This window comes from Mobula birostris, chromosome 12 (genome assembly GCF_030028105.1).
Source record: "Mobula birostris isolate sMobBir1 chromosome 12, sMobBir1.hap1, whole genome shotgun sequence".
Taxonomy (NCBI): domain Eukaryota; kingdom Metazoa; phylum Chordata; class Chondrichthyes; order Myliobatiformes; family Myliobatidae; genus Mobula; species Mobula birostris.
The window spans coordinates 102,125,410-102,145,145 of record NC_092381.1 but is presented as its reverse complement, the minus strand read 5'-3'; the positions used below and the strand labels follow the sequence as shown (position 1 = coordinate 102,145,145).

Sequence of the window (19,736 nt, the reverse complement as noted above, 5' to 3'; positions counted from 1 at the left end):
ATGGAAAGCTTTTAGAAACCACAGATGGCAACTAAAACACAATAAAGAAAGATGAAATACAAACCACATTTCCAGAAAAGTTGGGATAATTTCCAAAATGCAATAAAAATAAAATTCTGTGATATGTTAATTCACGTGAACCTTTATCTAACTGACAGAAGTACAAAGAAAAAATTTTCAATAGTTTTACTGACCAACTTAATTGTATTTTGTAAATATACACAAATTTAGAATTTGATGGCTGCAACACACTCAACAAAAGTTGGGACAGAGGCATGTTTACCATTGTATTACATCACCTTTCCTTTTAATAACACTTTTTAATCGTTTTGGAACTGAGGATACTAATTGTAGTAGATTTGCAATTGGAAATTTTGTCCATTCTTGCTCGACATAAGACTTCAGCTGCTCAACAGTCCGTGGTCTCCATTGTCTGATTCTCCTCTTCATGATGCGCCATACATTTTCAATAGAAGATAGATCTGGACTGGCAGCAGGCCAGTCAAGCACACGCACTCTGTGTCTACAAAACCACGCTGTTGTAGCCCGTGCAGAATGTGGTCTGGCATTGTCCTGCTGAAATAAGCATGGACGTCCCGGGAAGAGACGTTGCCTTGATGGCAACATATGTCTCTCTAAAATCCTAATATAACGCCTCAGAGTCAATGGTACCTTCACATACATGCAACTCACCCATGCTGCGGGCACTGATGCACCCCCATACCATCACAGATGCTGGCTTTTGCACCTTTCACTGATAACAATCTGGATGGTCGTTTTCATCTTTGGCACGGAGAACTCGACGCCTGTTTTTTCCGAAAACTAGCTGAAATGTGGACTCATCTGACCACAGCACACGGTTCCACAGTCTTTCAGTCCATCTGAGATGAGCTCAGGCCCAGAGAACTCGCCGGCATTTCTGCATAGACTTGATGTATGGCTTCCTCCTTGCGTAATACAGTTTCAAGTTGCATTTCTGGATGCAGCGACGGACTGTGTTGAGTGACAATGGTTTTCCGAAGTACTCCCGAGCCCAGGTGGCTATAATTGTCACAGTAGCATGATGGTTTCTTAGGCAGTGCCGCTTGAGGGCTCCAAGATCATGCGCATTCAACAGTGGTTTCCGACCTTGCCCTTTACGCACTGAGATGCCTCTGAATTCTCTGAATCTTTTCACAATATTATGTACTGTAGATGTTGAAAGACCTAAATTCTCTGCAATCTTGCGTTGAGAAATGTTCCTTTTGAACTGACTAACAATTCTCTCACGAACTGTTTTAACTCTGTCCCAACTTTTGTTGAGTGTGTCGCAGCCATCAAATTCTAAATTTGTGTATATTTACAAAATACAATTAAGTTGGTCAGTAAAACTATTGAAAATCCTTTCTTTGTACTTTTGTCAGTTAAATAAAGGTTCACGTGAATTAACATAATCACAGATTTTTGTTTTTATTGCATTTTGGAAAATATCCCAACTTTTCTGGAAATGGGATTTGTATAAAGGTAAGCTAGCCAATGTTATAAAAGAGGATACCAAAAGTTTTTTTCAGATATAAGTAGAGGTTAGCTGCCAGTGACTAGTTGTGTTCTCCCAGCATCGGTGTTGCAACTGTTCATTTTCACATTATATGTCAATGAAGATGATGCTGGAATTGATGGCTTTATGGCCAAGTTTGCAGATGATACAAACATAGAGGGGCAGGCAGTGTTGAGAAGCAGCAAGTCTGCAGGACTTAGATAAAGAAAATAGGCAAAGAAGTGGCAGATGGAATACAATGCAGGGAAGTGTGTGGTAATATAATTTGGTGGAAGGAATAAAGGTGTATACTATTTCCTTAATGAACAAATTCAGAAATTTGAGGTGCAAAGGGACTTGGGAGTCCGCATACAGTACTCACTACAGGCTAATTTGCAGGTTGAGTCAGTGGTAAGGAAGGCAATGCAATGTTAGTATTCATTTCAAGCAGACTGGAATATAAACGCAAGGATCCAATGCTAAGGCTTTACAAGGTATTGGTCAAACTGCACTTGGGGTATTGTGAGTAGTTATTTATTTATCTATTTATTTATTGAGATACAGTGCAGAATAGGCCCTTCCGGCCCTTCGAGCTATGCTACCAAGCAATCCCCTGATTTAATCCTAGCCTAAACACAGGACAATTTAGAATGACCAATTAATCTACCACCCAGTACATCTTTGGACTGTGGGAAGAAACCGGAACACCCGGAGGAAACACATATGGTCACGAGAAGAAAGCATAAACTCCTTACAGGGAGTGGCAGAAAGCAGTGTGCTAACCACTGTGCTACTGTGATGCCCCATATCTAAGAAAGGAAATGCTGGCATTGGAAAGTGTGCAGAGGAGGTTCACAAGAATGACTCCAGAAATGAAAGGTTTAACATATGAGGAGCATTTGATAGCTCTGGGCCTCTATTCACTGGAATTTAGAAAAATAAGGGGGTCCTCAATGAAACACATCGAATATTGAAAGGCCTAGATAGAGTGTAGAGAGGAAGCGGCTGTTTCCTATAGTGGGGGAGTCTAGGACCTGGGGGCACAGTCTTAGGATACAAGAACGTCACTTTAGAGATAAGCCTGAGGCTGGTGAACCTGTTGAATTCATTGTCATGGATGGCTGTGGAGGACGCCATTGAGTATATTTAAAGAGAAGGTTGATATGTTTTTGATTCGTCAGAGCATCAAAGGTTACGGTGGGCGGGGGGGGGGGGGGGAGAGAAGGCCAGAGAATGGGGTTTGGAGGGATAAGAAATTATCCATGATGGAATGGTAGAACAAACTTGACGGGCCAGATTGTCTAATTCTGCTCTTGTCTTATGGACTTGTGGCAGCATTACAGTGCAATACATTTAAAAACTTACTATTTACAGTAAAAATAAACAGTGCAAAGGAGAACAGTGGGATAATGTTCATACACTGTCCAAAAACATGATGCTGGAGTGGAAGAAGCTGATCCTAAAACCACGTTTGTCTTCAGGCTCCTGTATCACCTCCTTAATGATTGTAATGAGTAGAGGGCATGTCCCAGACAGTGACGGCATCCGAACACTGTTTTCCATGCATGTCACCCTATCCCTTCTCAACTATTGCACAATTAATCTGGTACTGTTACTCTGTTACTTCTCTTTTACAATTGTAAAATGTTCCCAAATGAACAGTTCTGTGGACTGCATCTCAGGATGGATAAGTTGACTTTGAACAAATTGCCACCTGGATTTATAACTATCTAATGACCACCAATTTGAAACATTGACTGTTTCTCAGCAGATACTGACCTTAGATATACTGCACTTCAATTTTTTGCACTTTTCTTTGGACTCCCAGGGTTAGGTTATGAGGATACATTGAGGAGAAAAAGCTTCGGCATATAGCAATTATTGCCGTTAAAGCAAAAGCCTTTGATTTAGGTCTTTCAAGAGAGAAGTACAAGTATCAAAGTCTCTTCTATAAATACCAATTTTATATCCAAGGTTAATCTAAATTTTAAGGTATGTGGGCAAAAGCAGGTTATGGTTTTCACCCAGCATTCAGTTATTAATTCAATGCAGAGTAAATCAGGTTCAAAAGCTCAAAAGACTTGTTCCTCTTTTCATATTTCACCTGCCTTGTTATTACTTTCATTAGATGTTTGATATTTCACTAAAAATGGTAAAAAGGTCCTTCATTTTGGTTCAGTCTAATGAATGGCTGGTTTAGACTAGATGATGAGCACCATCCAAACAGAGAACCTAACATACACCTAGTGATAAAAACCCACACATGACAAGTTGAAGTGAAATTGATTAATGAAACCCAAGGTTCACAAATGACACCATCTTTCACAGCTCATGCTACTGTTAATGGAAGATAGACAGCAGTATGTAATAGATGTTACTGTACCTGGTAGACCTTCGACCTCTGCCCTGTGAATCCATCCCAAAGAATCACTGTCCCTTCATAGTCACTGCTTGCTAACAAGTTCTTATGATAGCTGCTCCAGCTGATACAGCTGCAATCAAATCAGAACAATCATTAGCAGCTTTGTGCTTAATTTCATCACAAATATATTTCTGTTCAGACCAACAGCTTTCTACTTCAACCAAAAAAAAACTTTATCCTGCTTTAGAGTAAAAAAACATGACTTTTGTTAATGATTATGGATACACAATTTTGATATAGCCTCAAAATATATTTTGTCACATTTTTCTCCTTTTTAAACAGTAATTTTATAGTGAAAATTATACCATACTGCATACATCTTGGGACTACCTGAAAGGCCAGTGAGTCAGTTATTTGGCACAGAACAGGCCCTATATCCATATCAATGCTAAGATATGTATTGAGCTGTATTTGGCCTATGTTTCTCCAAACATTTCCTATGCATGTACATGTCCCAAGTGTCTTCTAAGTGCACCTACCTCAATCACTTCCTCTGCCAGCTCATTCCATTATCTTCAGTGCCAAAAACCTGCCTCTCAAGTCCCCTATAAATCTATCCCCTCTTTCCTTAAGTGGTTTCTTGATACGTGTTAGATTCCCATACCATTAGAAAAAATCATCCACTTTCTTTGTCTCTCATGATTTTGTAAACCTCTTTAAAGTTGCCCCCTCAGCCTCCTACAGTATACTCCAGATAGCAATATTTAGCCGATCTAACCATTCCTTTTTTACTCAAGACCTCCAGTCCTGGTAAAACCTTCATTAGACTTTTCAGCACCTGTGGAAATTGCAGTAAAGCAAGGGTTAAAACCTGTGCAACAGAACTGAGTAGCACAGATTCTCTGTGTTAAAGCTCACTCAGGTAGTAGCCAAGATAACTATCAGAGAGAGTGTGGAGACATATTGCAGTCACCCAGGCTAAACATGGTCCTTGAAAGCCCATCTCTTGTGGGGCCTGGGACATAATGCTCAAACATGCACTTCACCAGAGTCCCCTCAGGGGGACTGGGACAGGGCGCTCACACTACCATTCACGTATTCACAATCATTTACACTTCAGAATTCTTTTTTACTCACACACTGAAAAGGAAAAGAAAATTCTCTGACCCACTATGATCTACCTCCTTTTTTTTGCTTTTTTCTCCTTCTCTTTGTAGTTGCAGGAGGGGCAGGTCTAGCAGCTGAATATTCCAGGGTTCTGCTGTTTTAAGTGCAACAGCGCAGGAGGAATTAAAGGAGGGAGTGGTCAGGGAAATGCCACAGCAGGGCTCAGTCAGGACAGACTGGAGAACTTGCTGGAGTTGTACTTAGCTACACAGTCGTAAGTGCAAAGAGAGTAGAGCAAGGACCAAGTATACATTCCTGCTGATGGAGATTGTGAAGGAGATGTTTTTGCCATTTCTTACTGATTGGGGTCCACAAATGAGGAAATCCAGGATCCAATTGCACAAAGGGGGTATTAAGGCCCAGGTCAGGAGTTTACTGATTAGTTTTGAGGGGACGGTGGTGAGCTGTAATCAATAAAAAGCATCATGATGTTCGCATCATTGCTATCCAGGTGTTAAGGGGTTGTGTGAAGAGCCAATTAGATGATATCTGCTGTAGACCTCTTGCTTTGTTAGGCAAATTGGAGCAGAACCAAGTTGCCACTCAGCCAGGAGTTGATACAGCCTCTCAAAACATTTCATCACTTGAATGCAAGTGCCACTTGGCAACAGTCATTTAGAAATGTTACCATGATCTTCTTGGCCACTGGTACAGTTGAAGCCTGCTTGAAGCAGATGGGTACCATACACTGCTGGAGCGAGAGGTTGAAGATATCCATGAATACACTATTCCTGGTGAGCACAGGTCTTCAGAACTTGGCCAGATACTCCATCTGGATCGGATGCTTTCCTTGCATTCACTCTCTGGAAGGCCATCCGCATGTCATCTTCAGACCAAAGGATCTTCAGGAGTCATGGGAGTGTGCAATGTTTCCTCCTTGTTCTGGTGATCAAAGCAAGTATAGAAGGCATTGAGCTCGTCTGGACGCAAAGCTCTGCTGTCCCCTATGTCGCAAGATTTAACTTTGTAGGAGGTTATGGCATTCAAACCCTGCCATAGCAGTCGAGCAACTCTTGTTGATTCCTAGTGCAGAACCACCACTTCGCCTGTGAGATGGCTTTCTGGAGATTATACCTGCACCTCCTGCAGTATTCTTGATCTCCAGACTTGAATGCCTCTGATCTTGCTCTCGGCGAATTCCAGATTTCATTGTTCTCCAGGGCTTCTGATTAGGGTAAGCCCTGAACAACTGGGTGCATACACACACATCCATGGCCGTTTTAATAAAGTCTGTAATGACACTGATGTAGTCATTCTGGTTCGCGGATGAGTTCTTGAATACAGGCCAGTCCACTGACTCAAGGCAAGTCTCCCATGACCACCTCTTAAGTTGTCTTGATCTCTGCAGCCTTGTTTTTTTAGGCTCTGTCTGTATGTAAATAGTAAGAGTACAGCCAAATAATCTGTACCAATATGCGGTCTTGGAAAAGAATAGACAACCCCTATTGTACTTAGCAGTGGTCTAGTGTGCTGAGACCTCTGGTGATAACTGGGCAGTGATTCCCGCCCCCTCCTCCCCCCACAAACAAGCCTGATTAAAGTCACCAATGATAATTTGAAATGCATCAGGATGGGCTGTTTCTTGCTTACTAACAACACCATGCAGTTTCGTGAGTGCTTGCTTATATCAGCCGCTGGTGGTTATGTAAACTGCTGTTAGGATCACAGATGAGAACTCCCAAGGCAAATAGAATGGTCGACATAACCCCAATGTCTGTGCACCAGAATTGACTAAAAAGCACACGCCACCACCTTTTTCCCTTCCAGAGTTTGCCGTTCAATCCATTCTGAAAATTGTAAAACCTTCTGGTCGTATCACTCCATTGGAAGTATTCATCATTAACCAAGGTAGGGGAGAGGGATAATACCATCTACCTCAGTGTAAAACAAACTGGTACCGCAGGCTGAGAATGAACGAGATGTTGATTTAGATGTACCCTAAACTAATACAATAGAAGCTTTAAGAAAATGCACTATAGATTGGCATAAGACAGTGCCACACAAAAGATATGTGATGATGCTAATACACAGAACACATTCGCATTCTATTTCAGAAGTATTTCAGATTAACTTTCAAGGTGGGGATACGCCTCTTAATAAGTATTATGGTTATTGGGCTGCAACCTAGGTTATGGAATATGTATACTGTTACTTGTGTAAGATGAGAAGAGTCAAGTAGAATTGTGAGTGTCTTGCAACACTGTCAAAACTAGTTAACTCAGAGTTAAACATGCCAAGGGAGACAGAGACAAAATATTGTACATGTTGTTTTAAAAAAAAGTTGTGACAGCTGACTTATAGTAGGGGCAAATAAGGGAATGTCCGTGAGGGGTACTGTTTTCCTAGCTGACAGTCTGGCCACTGGGCACGAAGGTTCCCTAAGGAACAAGGCAACTTTGATCACAGTCAGCATCCTCCTGTAACACCACAAGTACCTCAGACTACAAAATTTACTTCAAACAACCCCATCCAGAAATGTACTGAAAAACGTGCACATTACAATTCTACCCATTATAAAGATTTCAGGACCCATTAGTCCACTGACTGCAAAATAATAATTTGATTTCCTGGTTGATACTGGAATCAGCTTTTCCACAATTTATACTTCTAATTGATTACAAGCACTTTTAAGCAATTAATCAGTATAGTGGACTTGCAGACATTCAGTCTCTTTCCCCTTTCTTGTAAACTCTTATCCGCTTTTCAGATATGAAGAACAACATGCTTTTGTAGCACAAGACCCACTGATTAATCTGTGGGGACAAGTTTTTCTTTGCAACTAGGATGGTCTCCTGAAGGCATACAACTTGAGGTCTCAGAGACAGTATAGCCAACTATACATGTTAGAAGCACCTGTTCAGATAAACCTAAAGTTTAGTGGTGGAAGTTTAATAACAATTTTTTGTCTGCAAAGCATTACTATGGTTGAGCAACTGCAACAACTCAAGAGGCTTGTACAATGTTAGACAAATATATACGTCTGACATCCAAGTGGCATACGACCATCCCACTCTAAATGGCACATTGCTCTGAAGAAAGTCAAGACCATCCACACATCCATCACAGCAAGTCCTTCTCTCTTGCTCTTTTTGTCCTCTATCAGGACTCTGAGAGTGTGGCCACCTAAAGCTGAACTACTTTTAAATTGTCACCTGATACAAATAGTACTAACATAACTCTTAAATGTTACCATCAACAGGTGTTTCAAGCCCATGAAGATCATGTGAACTACAGAATGCCATACCTACTAGCCTGGAGTTTGGGTACTTGCAAAATCCTACTGACGAAAGTATTGCCTTGAGCCCATTTCAAGTACTGATAACCACATATACTGCTCTAAAGTCCAGGGGAAGCCAACCTCAGTCCATGCATTGTACATTAAGCCAGCAATGCCACAAGACTAAGGACCCAGTTGCCAGACAATCCTGATGACAAAGACTGACTAACTAAACTTTGATCACACTGCTTGCAATCTTCAGTGATCATTTTGCATTATACATTTTGGATAGTCTGTGCATGTGCTTTCTGCCCAAAAAATTTCTCATGATACTAAGACTCCTAACACTTTTCTTCATCTTAATTATGAATATGCCTTGCGTACCAACCAGTAGAGCTGGTGGGTTTGACTAGAGCTGTGAACCGAGCAGGGGACTGCATTTCCCATAAATAACTCTAACCAATGCAACCAGGCATGGATAACATATGTGCAATCTCTATGCCACCAATCTTCTTCCAAATGTGGTTAATTTCTAATAAAATGCTTGCCCTGAACTAACTCCATGGAGGGGTGTTATTACCTGGCATAGGTGGTACATATATATCACATATCATCTCCATACATATAACTGTGTGAGGCCAACAATGAAGGACTATTACAGAGACAGAACATTTCTGAATAATACCACCCATGACTTGCTCAATACATCCTCAGTGCTGGAGAAATTGGCCAGTGAGATACTTAGTATTGCATGACACCAGTAAGGCTATTAAAGACATCACAGCTGGGATGTTTACAATTCATACTGTGGCACTTTAGAACTGGTTGGTGTTGGGATTTCCTGCAGGCAAAGGAAGGTGGTATTTACGCCATCATTGGCCAGGAGTGTTGTACACAAATCCCTGATCCAGTTTGAAGCAGTTAAGGTCAAGAAGAGTGTGTAGGGGGTTACAGCAGACCTGGTCACCACCTGGCTCCACTCCTTTCTGGGAGGTTGGTGTTGTTCCATTTGCAGTGGGCAATGGGGGCTATATTCCTGCTAGCTGTGATTCTTGTTTTTAGTTTCTTGCCTGAGATTGCTTTATGGAGTGATGACTCACAGAGCAGCTTTCTCTATTACGATCCAACAAGCCACTATCATCAGCCAATTGCCCTTGATGAAACTGTGCTGGAGTTTCAAAGACTATGCACTACTGAAATTCAGTAAAGCATTGTCCTTTACAGGACAAAAAAGAAAAAAGGAATTGTGGAAATTGCAGAAAAGCAAGGGTTAAAATGTGTGACACCAGAGTGCAGGGACTTAGGATAGACCTTCTCTGTGTTAAAGCTCACGAAGGCAACAGTCAAAATAAGCAAGGACAGCATGGAGACATAATGAAGTCATCTGGGCTGAACATGGTCCTTGAAAACCTAAAACCTTTTGCTTAGGCCTGGGAACCAAGGTCACTGAGCATACCAAGACAAGATAAAGATGCAAACAAAGGATTCCAGGGCAACTCTTACTATTGGATAGACATTTTACTAATTCTCACGTATTATTGGCCTTAACACATGGATTTAATTGGTTATTAATACCTGAACTTTGTAGTATGATTGGTAATCATTCAGAAATACACAAAGATTCTATTGGATCAATATTTGTATACAACTAGTCAATTTCTGTATAAAAATGGCATTTCTTTGTTCAAACCAGAGCCATGCGTTGACAGGGACTATGCTGTTCTCTTTGAGCACACATAAATAAAGTGTGATTGAGGAACGAATGCAAGTTGTCCGAGTCCAGATAATCAGTGTCAGTCCATTTCCACATTAATGACACCCTTCCTTTAGGGGGTGCGACCAGGAATGAGTACAGTTCTCCAAGTGTAGTCTCACTAACAAATTGCATAGTTGCAACATGATGCCCAACTTCTGTACTCAGTGCCCTATCCAATGAAGGGAAGCAGTCCAAAATGCCTTCTCCATGCAGTCTATGTTTTGCCACTCTCAGGGAATTACGTACTTATACACTGACATCCCTCGTCTTTTCTGGATACGTTCCAGTCCTACAATTTCCTGTCAAGTCCTGCCCTGCGTTCCAAAATGCAGCACTCACACCTTTCTTTGTTAAATTCCATCAGCCATTCCTTTGTCCACGTCACCGTCTACGTCTTGTAATTTTAGATAACCTTCTTCACCGTCCACACCTCCACCAATTAGTGTTATCTGCAAATTTACTAACCATGTTAACAACACTGCCATCTATATTAATGATTTGGATAAAAAACAACAAAGCCAGCACCGATCTCTGTGGTCACAGACCTCCTAACTGAGTAACAATCCTATACTACCACCATGTCTCCAACCACCAAGCCTATTTTGTATCCAGCTGGCGAACTCACCCTGAATCCTATGTGATCTAACCACCCAGACAAGCCCACCTTGCAGGACTTTGCTAAAGTCCATGTGGACAATATCTATTTCTTTCACCTCATCAAGTCTTCATCCTTGCCTTTCAAAATGTTGTTCCTCAGAAACCCCTCCATTAACTTTCCCATCACTGATCTTGCAGCTCTTCTTAAATTAAGGCACATTAGCAATATTTCAGTCTTCCTGTACCTCACTGTGGCTAAAGATGATGCAAACCTCTCTGCTAGGATCCCTGCATTCACCTCTCACCCTTCCCACAAGGTCAGGGCCCAGGGACTTCTACACCTTAACATGCCTTAAGAGTGCCAGTTGTAGTATGGGTATGTTCCAATAAATCACTATTCATATTCCTTCATTACTTTGCTTCCATGACATTCTCAATGCTAAACTTCTGAGAAGTTTTCACTTCACACCTTGCCCATCAACTGTGCCTGCACATTGATCTATAATGGGACCTAGATATTGTTTAGCTCCTAATACACCTCTAGAATCTTTGGATTCACCATGTCTATCAAAGCTTCCTCATGTCCTCATTTTGTCCTCCTGATTTTTCTCATGCGTTCAACACAATCATACCCTCAGTTCTAATGATAAAACACCACAACCTGGGTGTCTGTTCCTCCCTCTGCAACTGGATCCTTGACTTCCTCACCAGGAAGCCACAGTTAGTGCAGAACCGAATTAACATCTCCTCCTCATTGACAGTCAACACTGGCACACCTCAGGATGTGCGCTTATCCCAACTGCTCTATTCTCTACATCCACAAGTATGTGTCTAGGCACAGCTTAAACGCCATCTATAAATCTGTCGATGACACAATCCGCAGAATTTCAGATGGTGACAAGGCAGCGTACAGGAGTGATATAGATCAGCTGGTTGTATAGTGTTGCACTCATCATCAAGAAGACTAAGGAATTAATTGTGGACTTCAGAAAGGGAAAGTCAAGGGAAAACACACCTGTCCTCATCATGGAACCAGCAGTGGAAAGGGTGAGCACCTTTCAAGTACCTAGGTGTCAACATCTATGAAGATCTATTCTAGGCCCAACATATTGATGCAATTACAAATAAGGCAGGAAAGTAGCTATATTTCATTTGGAGCTTGAGGAGACCTCATATGTGTCACCAAAGACACTTGCAAATTTCTACAGATGTACCATGGAGATCATTATAACTGTTTGCAACACAGTTTTTATTATTATATATTGCAACGTACTGCTCCTGCAAAACAAATTTCACGACATATGCCAGTTATATTAAAGCTGATTCTGATGTACTTTTACATCCCTTTACTTAAGGGATTCTTTTGATCCCAGCTGTCTACACCTGACATACAATTCCTCCTGTTCCCGAACCACAGCCTCAATAACCAGGGTTCTGTAATCCCGTCATCTTCTTCATTCACTCTGCTATCTCTGTCAGCGATCAACTCTGTTGACACTTAGAAACACACCTGCAATTACATTGTACTCACCTGATTTTAGAATTGCATGTCATTTCATTAACCGGATAATGAATATCAACAGCATCCTGGATCACTGTCCCATATTCAAACACCTTTATCCGCTTTGTTACACCAGCAATGGCAAAATAATCACAATCTCGATCAAATTCAATGCTGCAAGGCAAAAGGAGACAATTTCAAACAAATTGTAAGAGGTGAAGTGAGAGGACATAAGGGATTAACCGACCCCCTGCAAGGAGAGGTATCAGAATGATAACCATTGGAACTTGTTTATTATTGCTACATATACCAAGACCCAGTGAAAAACTAGTCCTGCATACTGTTCATAGAAATTAATTCATTACCAACACAATTGAGGTCGTACAAGGTAAAACAGTAACAGAATGCAGAATAAAGTATAACTACTGAGAAAGTGCAGTGTAGGTAAACAATAAGGTACAAGATCAAGACAAGAATCCATCCTATCAGACAAATGATACATTTTATTGTCTTATAACAGAGAGGTAGAAGCTATCTCTGAGTCTGGTGGTACACACTTTCAGGTTTTAATATATTCTGCCCGATGCGAGAGGGGAGAGAGAGAATGGCTTGCGTGTGTGGGGTATTTAATTATGCTGGTTGTTTTACTGAGGCAGTGAGAAATAAAGACAGTCAGAAGGGAGGCTAGTTCTATACACCCTCACTGGCACCAGCCTACTCGACATCAAGGATATATATATACACAGAAGGGTGCCAAAAACAGCAAGTAACATCATGAAGGATCCCACACACCCAGCTCATGGATTGTTTGTCATACTCCCATCATGGAGGAGGCCATGTAGTATCCTGGTAGGACCACCACACTCAGCAAATAAATACATTTCCCCAAACAAAAAGACTGATAGGACCTCAACCTACTAACTCCACCATTACTTGATTATTTCCCTAAGTAATCTTATGTACAGCCTAACGTCACCTTATGGACATACAATCAATGTCTATAAGCTATCTTATGTATTTATATTTATTGTGTTTTTTATTATTTTATTAGTGTTCTTTATCTTGTGTTTTTTTGTAACTATTTCATTCTCCTTATATTTGTGTACAGGAAATGACATTAAACTATCTTGAGTCTTGGTTTCTGTGATGTACTGAGCCATGTGCACAACTCTTTGCAGTTTCTTGCTTTCATGGGCAGAGCAGTTGCCATATGGAACCGTGATGTATCTAGATAGACTGCTCTCTATGGTGCATCAGTAAAGCACGGTAAGGGTTGACAGGGCCATGCCAAATCTCTTGAGCCTCTGAGGAAGCAGACACATTGCTGAGCTTCCCTGGCCATGGCATCTGCATGGCTGGACCGGGACAGGTTACTGGTAATGTTCACTCCAAGAAACTTGAAGCTTTCAAAATCTTCAGTCTCATCACCACTTCTGTTAGCAGAAGCAGGTGCACCACCCTCTTCCAGAACTCAATGACCAGTTCTTTGTTTTATTGACTTTAAGGGAAAAGTTGTTGCCATGACATCATGTCACAATGTTCTCATCTCTTTCCTGTAGCCCAGCTCATTGTTATTTGAAAACATGCGGGAATCATCTGCAAACTGTAGATATATAATCAGGTAGCACAAGAGCTGTTCAGGATGATCATAATCCTTGCAACAAATACAACCACAAGAAAGATGCTTTGTCACAGCAGCTTTTCTCTCCCAAGGACCACACCTGGCTGCAATCCCTCCTAGCAGTCCCAACCCCATCCTCCATGTTTCAGGTCCAAGCCAGGTGCAATCGATCTGCACAACTCACCTAGAAACAATACTTGAGCCATTGTACAAGTCGTTGGCGTAGGAGAGGGTGGCAAGGGGTCTTACTGAGCTGTACCGTGTAAACTTTGAAAGACACTCCTGAAATTCTTCCAGCTGATTGACTGATCTGGTTTCATCTGTAATATGTAATACAAAGAATCAGTCTTATCTCTGTTCCTAACAGTGACGTAACTATAACCTCAATGAATCTGACCAATACTGGACTGGATGAACTCAGTCAGCAAATTGATACTCGGATACCCCTTTAATCACTCTGTTACAAATAAACTGGTGATTCTCACACAGCATGGCCTGAGAAAGCAACTTTGAAAATAAAGTGACAACAGATGTTGCAGTTTGCTATCCTCAGGCGATGACAGTGGATGGGAACTCCAACTGACCACCCGAACTCCAGGTGGTTGACTTGGAAGGTGTTGGGGGAAAAAAAAAAGCTATTTCCACCGCTAGCTATCCAGTAGCTTTAAACAGTATGGAAAATTTAAATAGAATTTTCAGGTTGCAATGCATGGTTAACACAAATATATATATATTGTTAGGAGATACGCAGTGTTTAAGCAAGATTGATTTTTGAGTCAAAGATGTAGATAATCCTCCCAGAGAAGGGCTGTGCTTAATCACGTTTTTAGGAAATAAAACTGGGCAAGTGTTGGAAGTCTCAGTTGGGAACACTTCAAAAATTCACAATTCTATAAGTTGTACGGTTATTATGAAACAGGTTTAAGGTTGTTACTCAAGTTGAAGTCCTAAACTTGGTGGGGGGGGGAGGGGGAGGCTGATTTCAATAAAGATTTGCAACGTAGACTGGAAGCAAAGGCATGCAGTTTAAAAAAAGTATCTGACAAGTAGGAGTCTTGTAAAAGAGTTAGCATGAATTGAGGGACAGCATGTTTGGTGAGGATCAAACACAAGAGATGGCAAAAATAATGACCCTACCTTGCTAGATAAAGGGTGACTGCCAAGAGGGGTAGGCAGGGAAGAATGCAAACGACTCCTATGGCTGTGCACCTCTCCAACCAGTATATCATTCTGAATACAATTGGGAGGTGAGAGGAAGAATGGCCTTTCAAAGTAAAGCAACAGCAGCAGCCAGATCAGCGGCAGCATGATGGCAAGCATGAGGAAATCTGCAGATGCTGGAAATTCAAGTAACACTCATAAAATATGCTGGTGAATGCAGCAGGCCAGGCAGCATCTAGAGGGAGAGGTACAGTCGACGTTTTGGGCCGAGGCCCTTCGTCAGACGAAGGGTCTCAGCCCGAAACGTCGACTGTACCTCTTCCTCTAGATGCTGCCTGGCCTGCTGCATTCACCAGCATTTTTTATGTGAGCAGCATGATGGGCTCTGTTGTACAGCAGGGTAGGTCAAAGCCTGGGTGAGCAATAGTTATAGAGGACTCTTTGGTCAGTAGTAGAGACAGAAGTTCTATGGTTCCTTGCTGCCAGGATAAAGGACATCTCCAAGTGGGAACAGAACATTTTGAAAGGGGAGGGTGAGCAGTCAGAGGTCGCAGTCCACATTGGCCATGATACAGGTATGAAGAGAGATGAGGTCCATTAAAGAGAACTTAAGGAGTTAGGTAGAAAGTTTAAACTAAACAAGAAAGTCAGGGCTGTAATGCACAATGAAAACAAGGAAAATAGTACAGTCAATTGCCTGGCTAATGAGCTGATGCAAGAGGGAGTGCTTCAGGTTCACGGATCATTTGGCTCTCTTAAAAGGGAAGGTTGCAACTGTACAAGAGGCAAATAAACTGGAGGGGTACAACTATTTATAGAAACATAGAAAACCTATAGCGCAATACAGGCCCTTCGGCCCACAAAGCTGTGCCGAACATGTCTTACTCCAGCCTCACAGACATACTTCCTGTTCTTCACAAGTAACTTGCCTCACCTTGACCCACTGAGAAAAAGCCCTCCTACTCTGACTCCCACTACTCTAACGCCCGCTCTAAAAAGCTGTCTTCTTTTAAAGTCCTTCCCACCAGTCTAACTTGCTGACGTCCATGCACCTGCGCAGTTGTGCCACCATTTCTGCAAGGAGGGGTATTTAAGCCAACATGACAGGAGTGGGAATCAAAGCAGAAGGTCAGCAAGCTAAAGGATTGAGAGAAAGGAGATTAAGCTGAGCAAGTCTAAGAGGAAAAACAGACTATTGAACACAGCAGGACTGACAGGTTCCTGTATTTATTTCAATAAAAAGACAATTAAGCCAAGGCAGATGAATCTAGAGCTTGGATTAGAGTATAGGTTTATAAAGTTATGGCCGTTACTGAGACTTGATCAAGAGAAAAGCAGGAATGGCAGCTCAAAGATTCAGGCTTGAATGTTTCAAGCACAACAGAGGGATGTAAAAATGGTGGTAGAGTTGGAATAATGATCAGGAAGAGGGGCACAGCTGCACGAAGACAGAGCATCATGGTGGGCTCATACAGTGTTGCAGTGATACAGTGATGCATAGAGGTGCATCACTTTGATGGGGATATACTATAGGCCTATACCGAGGGAGATGGAGGAACATATACATAGGCACGTTATGGAATGACGTACAAGTAACAGGGTTGTTATTATTGGTAATTTTCATTTTCCAGTAGGCTTAGATGGGGTAGAATTTATTAGATGCATAGAAACAAGCTTTGTGAAACATTATGTAGATAGCCCAACTAGGGAAGGAGAGGCTTTGAAGATAGAGCTCTGGGGAAAGTGCTAAATTGGGGTAAGACTAATTAGGAAATTCAGCATATCTTGATGAGTTTCACCAATTTTGTAGATGCACAAAGAAAGCATTTTATCTAGAAAAATCAGTTTGGTGTAGCAACTGCTCTGTCCAAGATCACAAGAAATTACAGAGATGAAGACACAGCTCAGTTCATAATACAAACCAGCCTCCTCTCCATGGATTCAGTTTACATTACCTGCTTCCTTGGGAAAGCACCCAACATAATCAAAAATCCCTCACTCTGGAAATTCTCTCCTCTCTTTTGATGAAGCAGAAGATACAAATGCTTGATGGTATACCATCAGACAAATACAGTTTCTACACTTTTTTTCACCCAAATGGCATCTTTGCTATAGCAGAGTGACCAAAGCCGAACACAGTATTCCAAATCTGACCTCACTATCCGCAGCTTCACACTTGAACTGCTATTTTCAATGCCCTGAACTGCGTGCCAAAACCCTTCTACACAGTCTACCTGTGACATCGCTTTCAGGAACCATATACACCTGTTTTCCAACATTCCTCAGGGCCCTATCATTCACTGTGAAAGTCCTACCCTCATTTGTTTTCCCAAAATGCAACATTTCACACTTATCCATATTGAACTCTACTTGCCATTACTTAGCACACTTACATAGATCAAGTTCCCTTTGTAATTTCTCACAAACATTATTATCAATGAGACCACCTATTTTAGAGCTATCTGTAAATTAACCATGCCTTGTATATTCTCAATGAAACCATAGATATAGATGATATATAGCAATGGACATAGCACTAAGTCCTGGGGTATACCTCCAGTCCAAAGAACAAGTTTCCACCATGTCTCTGCTTCCTACCAGGAAGCTCAAAGTGTATCCAATTAGCCAGCTCTCCATGGATCCCTTATGATACGACTTTCCAGAGCAGTCTACCATGCTGAACCTTATAAAAAGGTGTTACTGAAGTCCTTTGGATTTTCCTTAAACTTCTCTGCCAAAGCCATCCCATTTCCTTTTTTGCACTTTTGATTTCTTTCTCACGTGTATTCATTGAGGGAATTACTTGATCCCAGCTGCCTATACCTGACCCATGCCTCATTTTTGCTGACCACAGCCTCAATATCCTTCTTCATCCACGATTTTCTACATCTACCAGCCTTGCTCTTCACTAACAAAAATGTGCTGATATTCACCTCTTGATATCTCACATTTGAAATGGCTGAGCTTGTTCTCCCTTGAGCAAAGGAGGCGACAGGAGAGCAGTGTAAAAAAATTACAACAGGCAAAGACTGAACAGAGTTAAAATGTTTTACCAATGAAAAGGATATATAAAGTGGTGCTAGAAAGCTTGTGAACCCTGTTGAAAAGTAACATTAGCAAATTTGCAGATGACACAAAGCTGGGCGGCAGTGTGAAATGTGAGGAGGATGTTATGAGAATGCAGGGTGACTTGGACAGGCTGGGTGAGTGGGCAGATGCATGGCAGATGTAATTCAATGTGGATAAATGTGAGGTTATCCACTTTGGTGGTAAGAACAGGAAGGCAGATTATTATCTAAATGGAGTCAAGTTAGGAAAAGGGGAAGTACAACGAGATCTAGGTGTTCTTGAACACCAGTCACTGAAAGCAAGCATGCAGGTACAGCAGGCAGTGAAGAAAGCTAATGGCATGCTGGGCTTCATTAACAAGGGAAATTGAGTTTGGTCTCCAAATTTGAGGAAGGACATTCTTGCTATTGAGGGAGTGCAGCGTAGGTTCACAAGGTTAATTCCTGGGATGGCGGGACTGTCATATGTTGAAAGATTGGAGTGACTGGGCTTGTATACACTGGAATTTAGAAGGATGAGAGGGGACCTGATTGAAACATATAAGATTATTAAGGGATTGGACACGCTGGAGGCAGGAAGCATGTTCCCGCTGATGGTTGAGTCCAGAACCAGAGGCTACAGTTTAAGAATAAGGGGTAGGCCATTTAGAACGTTGAGGAAAAAATTTTTCACCCAGAGAGTGGTGGATATGTGGAATGCTCTGCCTTAGAAGGCAGTGGAGGCCAAGTCTCTGGATGTTTTCAAGAAAGAGATGGATAGGGCTCTTAAAGATAGCAGAATCAAAGGTTATGGGGATAAGGCAGGAACTGGATACTGATTGTGGATGATCAGCCATGATCACAGTGAATGGCGGTGCTGGCTCGAAGGGCCGAATGGCCTACTCCTGCTCCTATTGTCTATTGAATTTTTCTATTTCTCCATAAATATGATCTAAAATGTGATCAGATCTTCACACAGGTCCTAAAACTAAATAAAGAGAACCTAATTAAATAAGTAACACAATAAACATTATACCTGTTCATTGTTTATTGAGAAAAATGATCCAATATTACATCCACTTGTTGGAAAAAGTATGTGAACCTCTGGGGTCCTACCAAAATGTCTTGGCCCGACTGTACTCTTTTCCATAGATGCTGCCTGACCAGCTGAGTTCCTCCAGCATTTTGTGTGTGTTGCTTAGATTTCCAGCATCTGCAGATTTTCTCTTGTTTGCGACTGAACCTTTGGGGTAATGGCCTCTAAGAAAACCAATTGGAGTCAGATGGTCCAATCAATGAGATGAGACCGGAAGTGTGGTTTGTAGATTTTCTGCATTAATTAAAGTGTGGTCGATTCTCAATCTAAGTCACAATAATTGACAAACACAATCTGCTGAAATAATACACTAACAATTGTACTTCTCATCAGTATTGAGTGTACCATTTAAACAATCACAGACTAGGTTCAGAGAACTACGTAAATCTCTGGGGTAATGCCTTCTACAAAAGCTATTTGGAGTCAGGTGTTCCAATCTACATTGGACGTGTGGGTTGCAGAAATGCCCTGCCTTATAAAAGACACACACAAAGTCATGTTACTGACACAGCCTGCTCTTCTCAAGAAAAATCCATTTATGTGTACCATGCCTCAATCAAAACAACTTTCAGAGGACCTTAGAAGAATTGTAGATATGCAAGAAGCTGGAAGAGAGTACAAAGGCATTTCTAAAGATCAGAGTGATCATCAGTCCACAGTAAGAAAAATTGTCTACATATGGAGAAAACTCAGTA

General features: G+C 41.5%; 1 protein-coding gene across 4 annotated transcripts in view; it reads right to left on the bottom strand.

The window, feature by feature from the left end:
* The window catches only part of cop1 (COP1 E3 ubiquitin ligase), a 149,915-nt gene that overhangs the window by 57,428 nt on the left and 72,751 nt on the right, over positions 1-19,736 (bottom strand). For all 4 annotated transcript variants that reach the window (XM_072274390.1, XM_072274391.1, XM_072274392.1 and 1 more), the window contains 3 exons: positions 13,922-14,057; positions 12,147-12,290; positions 3,900-4,008 (listed from right to left, as the gene is read on the bottom strand). In XM_072274390.1, coding sequence (XP_072130491.1) covers positions 3,900-4,008; positions 12,147-12,290; positions 13,922-14,057 — 389 coding nt within the window. The remainder of the gene's footprint in view (positions 1-3,899; positions 4,009-12,146; positions 12,291-13,921; positions 14,058-19,736) is intronic.